This window comes from Lycorma delicatula, chromosome 1 (assembly GCF_047948215.1).
Source record: "Lycorma delicatula isolate Av1 chromosome 1, ASM4794821v1, whole genome shotgun sequence".
Taxonomy (NCBI): Eukaryota; Metazoa; Arthropoda; class Insecta; order Hemiptera; family Fulgoridae; genus Lycorma; species Lycorma delicatula.
The window spans coordinates 359,337,920-359,352,941 of NC_134455.1; the positions used below are offsets into that span (position 1 = coordinate 359,337,920).

Genomic DNA, 15,022 nt, shown 5'->3' on the forward strand with positions numbered 1-15,022 from the left:
TATGTACGTGCGTACTTATGTATCTCGCATAATTAAAAAACGATTAGCCGTAGAATGTTGAAATTTTGGATTTAGGACTGCTGTAAAAACTAGTTGTGCACCTCCCCTTTTGATTGCAATCAACTTGACCAAAAGTATCCAAAAAAGCCCAAAATCTAAAAAAAAATGGAGTTTGGTCTTTTTCTTAACTGCAGTTAAAAGCCCTCATTGAGAGCTTTTTATAAGTGGTACTTATCGTGATTGGTTCCAGAGTTATAGCCAAATAAAATTTTAATTAATGAAATATTTGGATCTTACAAGGGGAAGGGCACATCGGTTCGAATCAGACTTTATCTCATTTATCTTTTTTTTTTCTTTTTAATTTAAATATATTGATTTATTAATAATTATTAATCTGTGATTGTAAAAAAGTTTTACAATAAATAAAACAATAATAATTTTAAAAAATATATGTAATTTAAAGTCATGTGGTGTGCATATCAGATTTTTAATTAAGAATTACTGATAATAGAATATGGTATCAGTTATTACAGTGTTTTATGCATCAATTATAATTTTTAAAATAAAATTTATTACACTATTGCGTTCAAACTTATAAATTCATTTTTCTCAAAAGCAGGATAATGTCGATAACAGTTTTTTCTGATAAACCTTTCGTTTAGTTGCATTAGTTGCATTATATATATTGTGTGTATTATATTATTATTATTATATATTTTGTATGTATTATATAGTTATAATGTGTGTGCGCGCGTGCGTGGAAATATATATTTATATAGTCTAATTTTTTCTCCTTTAAACATTCCTATGAATTGTATGTAACACAGTATACTGGGATTTACTAGTTTGATATTAACATACAAAACAACAAAATGATGTTATAATGTATAATATCATTAGACGGATTTGTATGAATAATACAAATATATTAATATAATAATATATATATATAACTGCGATTAATTCATTTTGCATTGAATTAAAAAATTAATCCTAAAGAAGTAAGCACTGAAGAGATAGTAGGTATATATTGCTAGTGGTAGCGTCTCGGTCTTTCATCCAAAGTCCCAGGTTCGAATCCCGGTCAGTCACGTTATTTTCACGCGCTACAAAAAACTGTCATTCATCTTGTCCTTTGAAGTAGTACTTGACGGTGGTCCGTCAAGTATATATTGCTTAAGAATATTTATAATTTTGGTTAAGATAAAATTTTAGGTTTTTTGTAAGCATAACTATTGTTCATTAAAGTTTTGTTAAATATGTAGATATAACATAGGTAAAGGTACTTACCAATAATGTAAGACTTTAGTGATATTCCAGCATTGTTTATTAGAATATCGACTCCACCTAGATTTCTCTTTATCCACTCAAACGCTGATTTTACTTGTTCTTCTTTAGTTATATCTGCTTTTATTGGATACATACTGGCTTTCTTTCCTTTCAACCGTTCTGCAATAGCCTTTAACAGTAAATAATTACTTTCATAATACATTCTGTATCAAATAAATGCATGTTAATTCTTTTGGCCAACGCGCGCGCGTATGAGTGTTGTGTGGGCATGCGCACACACGCGCAAACACAAACACACACACTGACACAATGTGCTGCTATCGACCAGTATGTTGGTTGCTTCCGTTGTATCTTACGACCTTTGCTTCCGTTCAAAGGCCATACGAATCATCACTTTAATGGTATTCTTTGGACTACGTATTTCCCGATGGAATGGAAGATGTCATAAATGATAATGGTCCGAAAACCGGGTAAACCGGGACGATGTAGCCTCATATAGGCCGATAAGCCTATTGCCAATTCTATCGAAGTCATTTGAAAGTCTATTTCTTCGGAGACTGTGGTCGATTCTAGAGAAGGGACATGTTATTCCAGATTATCAGTTGTCTTCATAAGTGATCACTCAACGATCGCACAAATACAATCGATTGTGAACGTTATCACAAAGTGTATAGAAGAGAAGTTGTTTGGCTCTGCTGATCGTTCAGCGATTTCAGAATAAGTTATTGACAACTATAACAGATACAACGATTCAGTACTAAATACAATCTATGAGATGACGCAGTTCCTGTCCGGCCATGGCTGCTTCAAAAAATATCTGGGCAGAAAGAGGAGGAGATCGGATGGGTGCCTCTACTGCGAAGCAAGTGATACAGTGGAGCACACGTGTTCCACTGTGTCAGATGGGTGATGGAGAGGAGAAAGGTGGAGCATGTCATTGGTGTGATCACCCCAGATAACGTTGTGGAAACGATGTTGTTTAATCGGCGGAATTGGCACGCCATTAGTAATATTGTCATTCGAATAATGAGAGCTAAGGCTAGGGAGGAAGTGGAAGATGAGGAGGACGATAGGGGGGTCGTCGAAAACGGAGATTTGAGGTTTCTATTTTAGGGGTTGGGTGGATAGCCCGTTTCAGGAGGCGTGGGATGCCGAGATGTCTCACGACCGATGAGTGAAAGGGGACTCCAAGGAATTTGTTAGGGGGTTAAAATGAAAAGACCAGAGTCCCGGCTGGAGGGACTCTGCCTTTCCTCCACTTAGAGGAAAGGGATAAAGAAAGACTAGAGTCCCGGGAGGAGGTCCCTCTAGGGGGACTTCCGCTTAGAGGCAAGGTGTTAGAAAAGACCCAGTCCCGGCCGACCGGGTGGTACCCCGTGCTAGGAACGGCATAGCCGGGTCCAGCATGGTCACTCGGGAGGTTAGAGGCAAAGGTACCCTTAGGATTGAGTCGTGCTTTGCCGGTCTAGGTCCGGTTTCAAGAGGAAGGGGATGAAAAAAATAAATACAAAATATAAAACAGTCATGTGAGCTGGTTCGCATTAACCTCTTGGATAATATTTCATGTAACTTTGACATATCACTCAGTGTTTTCTTTGTTTTCATTTTATGTTATGGACTTGATCAATGCACTTTAAATTCATCAGTGTATTTGATTGTTTATATTTATCATATACTTGAGAGTACCGTATAAATATGTACACATATTCATACATATATTTGCATTTCTAATTCTTGAGAGGTTTTAACGGAGACCTCACTTTGCATGTCATATGTTTATTTTAATCAAATTTACTAATGTTCCAAACTTACTGATTCGGACAGATGTAAAAAAAATTATAAATTTACTGACAAAAAAAAGAAAAATCACATTGTTTCATAAATAACATTACTTCTTTTTTGCCTGAACATAAAGGAAATATTTGATAATTATAACAAAAAAAAAAATTACAGGTAATTGGATAACGTAACCTAATTTATTATGAGTATTATTTAAAACCTTTTAAGTAGTATATTGAGAGAGGTCCACTAAAAAAAAAATAATACTGTAAAACTAAATTTAGGCTTTGAAATAAAAACTTTTATTTACTTATTTAACTTTGTATAACACCGAGGGGAGTATGACAACTTGACAAAGAGACGGCGACGCTACATCTATAATCTTTAAAATGGGGGTTTCAACACCTTCCAAACCTTCAAATTCATTTTATTAAATAAAGAATTATGTGTTTATGGATGATTGTGTTTAGGAATCCTGAATACAAATGTAATGTATTAAGTAAAAGAGTTTTTTGATTAGCATTCTTGTTTTTTTTTTTTTTTTTATTGCATTTAATTCCCACTGTAACATACAACGTTATACGTTCCAATGCTCCATAGCGACTGAAACTACGTAGCCGAGCTGTCCTCCAGAGATCGCCTAAAGTCAATAACCACCCTCGATGCTGAGTAATAGCGGTTTAAAAAACATACGTTTCCTCTCCTCCACTCGGTACTATAATTATATTAATTATAAACCAATATATTATGATTTTTAGGTGATTCAGTCTCTTTTTCTATAGGGATCCCATTTTAACTCGAGACTGATTGTTTTTATCCAATAACGAATTCTACAGGATGGATTCGGTAAGATACGAAACACAATTAACAGTACTATTTAAAAATAAGTTGTGATCTATTTTGTTCATCTCACCTCTTTCGCTGAATCTAGTATATAGAGATTTGCAAAAAAACATTAGCTCAATATAAATATGTTTAGACATATAGTTTTATATGTAGGTAATTAATAATAGGGTTTTGGTCCCAATATTTTGTACTTTACTCATTTTTCTCAAAAGCTACTAAAAATAAAGTTCTGACACATATTTTAAAAACTTTTTCTCGTGTGATTTCATATAAAACCATTAAAATTACCTCTTAATTTGTGTCCTAAGTATTGCAGTCTGGCTTAATTGCGGAAGTCGTAAATGTTATAACGAAATCTTTCATCGGCCAACGCTCTCTATCGAATTGTTTCCAAACTTATGTTTACTTGTTTCGTTTTCACCAGTAAAACATATCCTGAACGTTTATTATATTATTCCTGAATCAAAGAATTTCTTTTATTTAATTTAAACATTTTTTACAATTATTCACACTAATTTGTCATCCTTAGTGTCATTAGAATTATAGTTGTTTAATACTTTTTAGAATAATATAAATTTTTTTACTTGATCTTATCTATCGTCTAGTAATATATGTGAATCATAATGTCATTATTAAGTAAAATATTTTTTAAAAAGATGTTTAAGATTATAAGTAACAGTAATTAATAGTTTAAGTTCATTACCAATAATCGTTCATATCTTCTTGCTAATCCTACAACTGTTATTCCATTTTCTACGAGAGCTTCTACGACACTCTCCCCAATTCCTGAGCTTGCACCAGTCACAACAGCAATTTTACTAGTCCATCGATCCATAGCTTATCTGAAAGAACGTTACAGAGTTTAGTTATTGGTGTAAGAGTATCTAATTACAATTATATAAGTTTTGTTTTTAATTATATAATTTTTTTTACCTGATGAGCTATCTATAAGGTGAAGAATAGTTAAATTTAAATTCTCGTAGTAAAGATCGTGAAATTTTGATAATTTTTTTTTAATTTTCTTTATGGCTTTTTATTTAATCATTGTAATGAAAAAAATATATATTTTCTATGTTAAATTTCATAAGAATACTTATTAAAGGAGGCTTATTCATGTAGCCTAAATTAATGAAATTAAATGGCGGTTACTATTCACAAAACAACTCTTGAAAGCGCATTCTTTTTTATTGTTATCAAGAAAAAAATGTTTCATCTTTATCACAGTATTTATATATAATGTCGAGTCTTTTCCTTAATCATAAATTTTAAATATCAAACACATTTTTAAAATAGTTCTCTGTTTCATCAACTAAATCAAGATTTATAAAAACGAATCAATTTTAAAGAAAGATTTTTGTTAGATTAAATGTTCCAGTAATACTTAGAAGTATTTCCATACATAAAAAATATTTTAAATCTAAAATTAACACGAAATAATTGAACGTAAACCAAAATAAAAATCTTTAAGATTACAGCAACTACAAGTAGAAGTGTACTGAAACAGTAAATATAAAATTTAACTACATAGAAAACATTTTACAATAATAATTTGTATTTTGCACTAAAATATCTCGCTCAACACAGCATAACAACCAACACAGCTTAAATTATTTATAAAATTACAAAATTAATAAATAAGTATAAAATTAATAACAGCTGTTTCTAATATTGAGAGATTGTGTTTATCTCTTTCTCTTGATTTTGTGATTTTTTTTCATGATATTTAAATATTATATCGAGAATGTGGTTAATATGTGATTATTCAGAGGGGTATTGTACAGAAAACTCCCTTTTATACAATTATTTATTCTCTGTTGTTACCAGTTTTTAATCAAATTTTCGGGTTAACCTACAACCTGTAGTGGAGACGTTAATAACGGATGTGTTACCGGTTGTTCAGAATATTGAGAATGAAACCAAATGGGAATTGTTCGGTGTATTCCAGGAAATGTGGATTCTTGACGCCATCGAGCAGGTATCCGAAGAAACTATTTCGCCGTAAAATAATTATAGATATCATTGTATTCATATTCCATCAGGATAACGCCTCATTAAGTTAGACAAATACTAACATTGCAAATTTACAGACAACCGCTCTAATATGGCAGACTGTGTTAGTTTTGGGTACACCTAAAGAGTCGCGATATCTCATTCAAATCGTTACCAAGAGCCCACGATGGAGAATGATAACGTTGAGGCCTCCCAAAGGGACCCCATTAGGCCCCGCCGATAATTCTATACGATATTACCTGTTAAGAGGTTGTATGAGTTATTAGAAACAGTGGTTAGTAAATGTAACTATAGAATAAAGGTAATTATTCCTAAGCAACTTCGTGTGATTTCGAAAAAAGTTAACATGCAATTGATCTGCTAAGAAGGTAATTGATCTGGTCCGTCAACACAAATTGATTGGTCACACGTTTAGGAGGAAAGACGACAGGGCCTTTCGCGTTGTTCTAAGAAACTTACACTTCTCGGTTCCAGTAAATAACACCAACTAAAAAATTAAAAAACATGGACATGAAGTATGAAGTATAATCAATGTCCATCATCGGGTCATGAAGGAATCGTTGTCGACGTTTATCATCAATCTGGAGCCAACAGATAACAACAAGGAGGTGCTTAACTTAAGGTACGTCACAAACATTGGGGTTACCTTTAAAACAACTAGAAAACTTCCTGAGGGTTTGGTGCAGTGCTTGCGATGCCAACAGTCGAGCCACAAAAAACTGCAAAAGGAATACCGCTGTGTTAAATGTACAATGGGCCACAGAACTACAGATTGTCCTAAAAACAAGCATATTCCGGCTACTTTTGCGCTATGCTAATCAGACCACCCCACTAACTACAGAGGATGCAGCGTTGCTAAAGAAATCCTGGACAGAAAACAGAAGCAAAGGGTACAAGTTACTTTGAACAATGCTACTTCACTCGAGACTCGAAAAAAAACGGACCGCTTCGTTTCATTTGAGCAATGCCAACTTTCCCTTTTTGTAAAGGAACGATTAGGAATCCAACAGCATACGCCAACGCTTAGCCTCGATCTTATGCTGAGGTTGTTGATTGCGACATCTATGATGATACCGAACACAAGCTATAAAAACGATCAATAACATAGAATTTCTAATGCAGAAAAAAGTAATCTTACTGAGCTTAGCATTGGTCTTACTTATCAAGCTGATCAGTAAAATCTATTCATTTCTAGATTTCTAAGGGTGCCTACCTGGAATATCAATGGTCTTGCTGATTGACGACAGAAACTAGAGGCTTTAATAATGGCCGTTTCATTAGAAGTTATCTGCTATCTGAGACACACTTCACTAATCGCAGCTCTTTTCATCTTCGTGAGTATTCAGTCTACACGACTATTCAACATGTTGGCACAGTGCATTGCTTATCAAAAATGCGATAAAGCATCACCATCTACCAGAATATGGATCAGATGACATACAAGCGACTGCAGTTGAAATCCTAAACTGGCTTGGGCCTCTCAACTTGTCAGCGATCTGCTGCCTTCCACGCCGGATGATCACAGATGGCTCATTCTCTGAGTCTTTCTAACGGTAGAATCCCGTTTTATCGTTGGAGATGATTGGAACGTAAAATATTAATTAGTAGAGGCAGGTTTTTAAAGGGTTGCATCGTTAACATGCATCTCAATGTGATTTCTGGGTTACAACCAACTTACTGGCCGTGGGATATGACAGATTTGTTAGACTTATATGTCGCTTTACGAATTCATCACCGTACACTAAGGTTAGAAACAACTTCGATACGATGTCTGACCATTCCCCTGTCCTGCTTACCAATGAAACGATGGTGATAAGGAAAGTGGAATCGTCTATCCTCCATAATAATAGGACCCACTGGGACTCTTTTCGAAGCTGGGTAGAGAACGAGTTGATTATACAGGCATTGAAATGTTCCACTGATATAAACAATGAAACTTAATATTTAACCTCAGTCTTGTAAGTGTCGAGCACCACGCAGGTGCTCGACACCTTGAGATTGGACATGTGGAGTAGAGAGGAACGGACTACCTGAAGGAGGTGATGGACCTTATTGCTACTAAAAGGAGGCTTAGAAGGAGATGACAATGTTTCAGGAGACATTTTCAACAAGGTTAATCGAAGGTTGAAATAACTACTGAAGTCTAATTAAAATGAGACATTTAAAAATTTCCTCGAGAAGTTTTCTCCTTTGCGAAGAGATAGCTACTCCCAATGGAGAGCCACCAAGAATTAACAACGGTCTCCACCTACATTTCATTGAAGGTGTCATGAAAATGGATGGGGTCATGAGCTCAGAGCGACGTAAAGAAGGCTAACCAGTTTGCTGCTTATCTGAGTAAAGTCTTTGAGCCACTTAACATACGAGGGGCTGGCGAGAAGGAAATTCTCGAATTCTTGAGCAGTCCGATTCCTTTGAGTCTTCCTGTTAAGCCATTTTCATCATTATACGTTCTGCAAGTGATCAGAAAGAAGCAGGTTTCATAGAAAGCCCCTGGCTTGGACTTAGTAAAAATACTACCTATGCTTCCTTTCAAAGCCATTCTGTACATAATGCATCTCTTTAATGATATCCTTTGCACCATAAGCTACCCGACATAGTAAAATTTTTGTGGTCTCGAAACTAGGTAAATCGGTATATGAGGTATCATCGTATCTATTGCTTGTTTCGACTAAAATTAAATAATAATAATAATAATTATTATTATTATTATTATAATGAATAATTTGGCAGACTCCTTCTTCGGAGACTGTTGCCGATTCTTGAGCATGGTCATTTAATTCCTGATCATCAGTTCGGATTCCGATGTCTGCTACTGAGCAGTCGCATAGACGTTTTAGGTTATCGGCAAGTAGTACCTTGAGAAGAAAAGAAATACTGTTCGGCCGCCTTCTTGGAGGTTCAGCAGGCCTTTGACAAGGTTTGGCTACCTGGCCTGTTGTCCAAGTTAAAAACGAACCTCCCTCAACCGCAAAACTTGGTCTTCACAGTTATCTGGACGGCTGTTTTTCACAGGTGAAGTATAATAAGGAGTTTTTTGTGTTCTTTGACGCTAAGCAGAGAGTTCTTCAGGGCCCGGTTTTAGAACCTGTCTTATATTCCCTCTTCTCAACGGATCTTACACCAGATTATATCATCGTTGTTTCATTTGCCGATCACACGATTATCCAGGCTGTCGATGTTGTCACAACTTTAGCTTCAAGTAAAATACAATCATAATTCAACCAAATCAACGGAACTGTATCTAGATAGAATATTAAGTATCAACTGAAGTTGAGTCATGTGATAATCGCAATTAGGAGAAGAGACTGCCCACCGGTCTACCTCGATGGTGTTTTCGTACCGCACGCCCAAAGTATACGGTACCTTGATCTTCATTTTGATCATCGTCTGAAGTGAATTCTCCATGTAATGAAAAAGAAAAAACAACTGAATATTAAGTTTAAGGAATGGGTTGCTTAGCAGGAGATCACAACTTCACCATATGACAAGCAATTACTGTATACGATTATTCTGGAACCAATTTGAACCTATCGGATTCAGCTTTGGGGTACCACAAGCAGCAGCAACGTCGAGATAATACAGCGATTCAAAACAAACTACTGAGATACATAACAGAGGCACCATAAGAAACAGTGATATCCACGTGCAATTTTGGTTCTGCTTGTTCTAGAAGAAACTGCGATTCGGTACAAAGTATAAAGTGCACTAAACAACGACGTGAATTATTTATCTATCGACCATCTAGACAATAGTGAAAACGTTAGAAGACTAAAAACCTCCACGTGTTCGTCCTTGGTGACTTAATTGTGATTTGAGTTTGAGCTGCTTGAACTGAGTGTTACCCATCAATTCATTATCTCAGTTTGTTGCAATTTACATATTATTCTTTTGTCATTACTTTTAATTTAATTTTTTTCTCTCAATGTTTCACTCGTGTTTGCGATGTTAAATTTTTTGTTACTATTTTTAATTTAATGAAAATAACGAAATTTGCTATTTGTATTGAACTAGGAAAATAAAAACACAATTATCTAGTGTTAAGAATAAATATTTGATAAAAAATAATCATTGTTGATCTCCGTAGTGGAGTGATAGCGTCTTGGCCTTTGATCTGGAAGTCCCGAATTCGAATCCCGGTCAGGAATGGGATTTTTCATATACTACAAATTTTCATTTTCATATTTCCATGCCTAAGCTTCTGTGCTCTTATTTTTCTGTTTAGACTTCGGAAGCAACATAAGGTATTACCTCAGAGAATGAATGAGTATGATATGTATGAATGCAAATGAAGTGATGTTTTGTACACTCTCAGTTCTACCATTCCTGAGATGAGTGGTTAACTGAAACCCAACCGGCATCCATGATCAATTATTCAAATCCATATAAAATTAACTGCCTACTAGCATTTGAACTTTAGAGCTGTCGAATTTGAAATCAGCTGATTTGCGATGACGAGTCCACCACTAGGCCAACCCGATGTTGAATTAATTCATTAGTTCAAAAAAGAAGAAAATTAAAAACTTGTATAAAAATGAAATAAGATGGCGAGGAAAACTCGGTACAGTTTTTCGACTGTCAAAAAAGTACGCTGTTAGATTTACCTTAGCCAGCCTCCGTGGCGCAAGTAGTAGCATCTCGGCCTTTCATCCGGAGGTCCCGGGTTCGAATCCCGGTCAGGCATGGAATTTTCACAGACGCTACAAATCATTCATCTCATCCTCTGAAGCAATATATAACGGTGGTCCCGGAGGTTAAAAAAAGAAAATATATATATAATATTCTATCCTTTTAACAATAATAGTGTATATAATTAACGTACCTTTTTTAAAACAAAATGTAAAAAATAAAACGTTTAAAACCCGATAGTGTGATAAAGACTCTACTGCAATAGTGTAACTGAATAACAATTTTAATTTGATTAACCTAAATTCTCAAATATTATTGAACTTGAAAACATTCATTTGACCTACACCGATTGAAATATTTCCTAATCAATATTCAGTTACACAATTTTACGTTAATATTTACGTCCTTCATTGTAATGTTTAACAGAATATCTAAATTTTTAAATGGATTCCTTAATCAGATCAGTTTATCTTATCTGATATTCATAAAAAAAATATTTAATAAAACTAAATAATTTATTTAATATCAATAATGCTACTAAATTTATAACATAGAATGTCTTTTCTACAAAACATTTAAATACTAAAATAAAATTTATTAAAATATGTTTATTGTGAACGCGCGCGCGCGCACTCGTCATCTGGATTTAGTTTATACATATATACTCTAAATATATACGAGTAGCCTTTCCCGGCTGTGACTGAACTGCATTTATGTGAGATGTTAGCGGACTGACAGCTTCAAATTTCATGTGCGTATAAAATGCTATACAAATTTAATAAAACATCAACACGTCATTCATTACATTTAATGCTATTGTTTAACTAATTTAAACATTTATAACGTTGAAAGCTTTGTTTTATAAACAAAACTATACACTTTATTTCATAAATATTTAATGTAATAATAATTAATGTACTTTGTGGTAGAAATAGATCCATTACTATTATTATAATTTAATTAATCACTTTTTTCCTTTTTCCTGTTTAGCCTCCGGGAATTACCATTCAGGTATTACTTCAGAGGATGAATAACTGTAAAATGTAAGTGTAAATGAAGTGTAGTCTTGTACAGTCTCAGTTCGACCATTCCTGAGATGTGTGGTTAATTGAAACCCAACCATCAAAGAACACCGGTATCCACTATCTAGTATTCAAATCCGTATAAAAGTAACTACCTTTACTAGGACATGAACGCTGGAACTCTCGGCTTCGAAATCAGCTGATTTGCGAAGACGCGTTCACCACTAGACCAACCCGGTGGGTACGAAACCTACTCCTGCCCGCCCTTTATTTAACGGTGAGTTAATTACTCTAAAATCACCTGATCAAAAGTCGTTTTCCTCTTCTCACCGAACCTCGCTAATTCCTACTACATCTACATTTAACCTCTCCATTTCCCTTTTTAAATTTTCTAACCTACCATTATAACATTCCACGGTTTGACTCGTAGAATGTTATTTTTCTAATTTTCTGCTGACTCCTTCCTTAGTAATCCTCACCCGGAGATCCGAACGGGGGACTACTATTTTACTTCCAGAATATATTACCAAGGAAGGCTCCTCAATCTTTGTTACATGAAAACGCAGAGAGCTGCGTTTGAAAAAAAAAACAGCTGTAGTTTTCCATTGCTTTCAGCTGCGCAGTACTCAGAAGATTGAATGATGTTGATATGGCCGTATAAGTCCTCCTGACCTACGCCCTGAATAACTACTGAAAGAGCTGCTGCCCTCTTTCAGGAATCATTTCTTAGTCTTGATCTCAACAGATACCTCTCCGATATGGTTGCACCTTCGATCCAGCTACTCTGTATCACTGAGCACTCAAGCCCCTCACTATCGGCAAGATCTCATGATTCATAAAGGGAGCTATGTTTGTATGATTTTTTTTCTTTTCATTATTATTACCAGTAGAACATGTCCTGTAAGTTATTTCGTTTCTTTGTAGATCACTCTGTTTATTAAAAAAAAAAATTGTTTCGTGGATTTTATCATTTACTCATTTAAAAGAAAATTAAATCAATGTTTGCTAATTTGGATTTTGTTGTCTTGAAGATTAGAAAAAAAACAAAGTTATTAGAAAGTAGAATTAAATATTTATTGGCAATTTTAATCTTTTATGAAATAAAAGAACATTTTATCAGTTAATATATTCATCTACTATGCTTGCAATCAAATAAACAATCATGTGTTTGTTTTTTTTCCCTTTGTTTTGCAGATATCAACATTTTCCTCAATGTGTGTTTTATTTTTGCCGTAATCATACAATATTCATTTAAATACAATGTAACTAAATATGTTCATTATTTACTCAAAACAAGTACAGTGACAATGAAAGCTCATTGAGTTTCTGAATAATTACTATGTAACAATGCACAACAGTTACAGAGTGTACCAAATTAACTACACGCTATTGTATGGTTTAAATTCTACCTCGTATGTACAAATTGTCATATGTCCTTTCGTGGGAGCTTATTTGTATTTCGTGCGTAATTACATGCGTACAGACCTTACGAGAAAGAAAAAGAGATCAGTTATGTCTATTCAACTACTGTTTTTACTTTACGTAGATATAAATACATGATATTAAATTATTTATCTATCTTCATTTATTTAACGGTATTATAGTGAAAGCTACGTGATACGAAATTTTATGTTATTCCATTAAATACAGTAAAAATAGTCTGTAACTAAAACTTATTAAAAACTAAACAGATTTACTGACATCATTTCCTTTTATTTTTTCTTTTAAACTGTTATATATTTCTCTATTATTCACTCCTTCTATCAATTATCGTATGGAATATTTAATTTTTTTCTAAATATTATATTATTATTATGCTTTTACGGCCAACATGGGACCACTTAAGTCAATTTTAGTTGGATCTTTTCTGAGAAAAGCGTGTTATTTTACTCTTTCGAGCTGCCCAGTATTTCTTCATCCGTTCAGATCTTGCTTTCTTTTCTTCATCCGTAAACACCCTCTTCGTTGTATTTTGTCGTTTGTCTGTCTTTTGTTTAAATCTAATGCTTTTATCTTTTAGCTTTGTAATTTTTCCAGTTTTATTCTGTAGGTCAGTCAGGGAAATTCCCAATTCTTTCATATCTTCTCTAATTTCTTTGATCCATCCTACTTCTAGCTTTTGGAACCAGAGCTATTCAATGATATTTCTTGACAGTCTTGTTTGCGGTGTCCTTATGAGATGACCGAAGAAAGAGATTCTTTTTTTCCGCATAGTATCAGTAACAGGCTCTATTTCTCGATACACCACCTCATTTGGCACAATCCACCATTGGCCTTCTTTTTGGTGTTTTTTATTGATACACGTTCTGACAATTCTCCTCTCTATTTTCAGAATTTTTTCAATTCGGTTTTTCTGAGTGATTTTGAAAAGGGTCTCGCTTCCGTAGGTGACTTCTGGCTGTACTACAGTTTTATAATGTTTAAGTTTTGTTTTAGCAGAAAGGCATTTTTTGTTATATGTTGACCAAGTTAATTTTTGGGATTTAATCATTTTATTTGTCCTGTTTTGCCATGTCACTTTTTCATTTAAATTATAAGTTATTATTTCCCCTAGATATTTAAATTGTTTTACTATTTTAATTCTCTGATTGTTTACCGTAATGTGCTCTATTACCAGAGGATCTATGGCCATTAGTTCAGTTTTTTCGAAAGAGATATGAAGCCCTATCTTTTGTGCTAGGTTTTGAAGGCTCATGATTTGTGTTTTGGCTTCTTGAATATTATTTGCTAAAAGAGCGAGGTCATCTGCAAATCCTAGGCAATTTAGTGTGATGGAGTTTTTCTTAGTACCCATTTTTATATTTTTGGGATTTATTTCATACCATTTTCTCATGACAAATTCAAGGGCGCAGGTAAAAAGGAGTGGTGAGAGGCCGTCTCCTTGCCTCAATCCAGTTTTTATGTAGAAGGGTTGAGAGAGTTCACCTCTGAATTTCACTCTGGACTGGGTATTGGTTAAAGTTAATTTTATCATGTTTACGAGTTTAGGGTGAAGGCCCAGGTTTCTCAGAATATTCAGCATGGATGGTCGGTGTATACAATCATAGGCCCTTTTAAAGTCGACGAAGGTGATTATTAGTTGTTTTTTCCGTCTTTTATATAAGTCCATCATAAGTTTTAAGGATATTATTTGCTCCGGGCAACCTCTCCATGGCCTAAATCCCACTTGGTATTCCCCAAGTTCCAGTTCAAGTTGGTCTTTGCATCGGTTGTATATGATTCTCGACAGGATTTTGTATGTGCAATCCAGGAGAGATATGCCTCTGTAGTTTTCAGGATTAGTTTTATCCCCTTTTTTATGTAATGGATGGATGAGGGCTGTGGTCCAGTGTTCTGGAAGTTTTTCTTCGTTCCATATTTTCACGAGGCATACATGTAGGGAAGTTTTGACTGAATAAACTGATGAGTGTTTCCAGAGTTCTGCGAAAAGCTGGTCTTCTCCGCTT

The 15,022-nt window shown here is 34.4% G+C and overlaps 1 protein-coding gene across 1 annotated transcript in view; it reads right to left on the reverse strand.

Moving 5' to 3' along the window:
• The window catches only part of LOC142317921 (uncharacterized), a 91,320-nt gene that overhangs the window by 14,608 nt on the left and 61,690 nt on the right, over positions 1-15,022 (reverse strand). The window contains exons 10-12 of the mRNA XM_075354460.1: positions 6,385-6,412; positions 4,619-4,752; positions 1,291-1,459 (exon numbers count right to left, since the gene is read on the reverse strand). Of these exons, the coding sequence (XP_075210575.1) occupies positions 1,291-1,459; positions 4,619-4,752; positions 6,385-6,412 (331 nt within the window). The remainder of the gene's footprint in view (positions 1-1,290; positions 1,460-4,618; positions 4,753-6,384; positions 6,413-15,022) is intronic.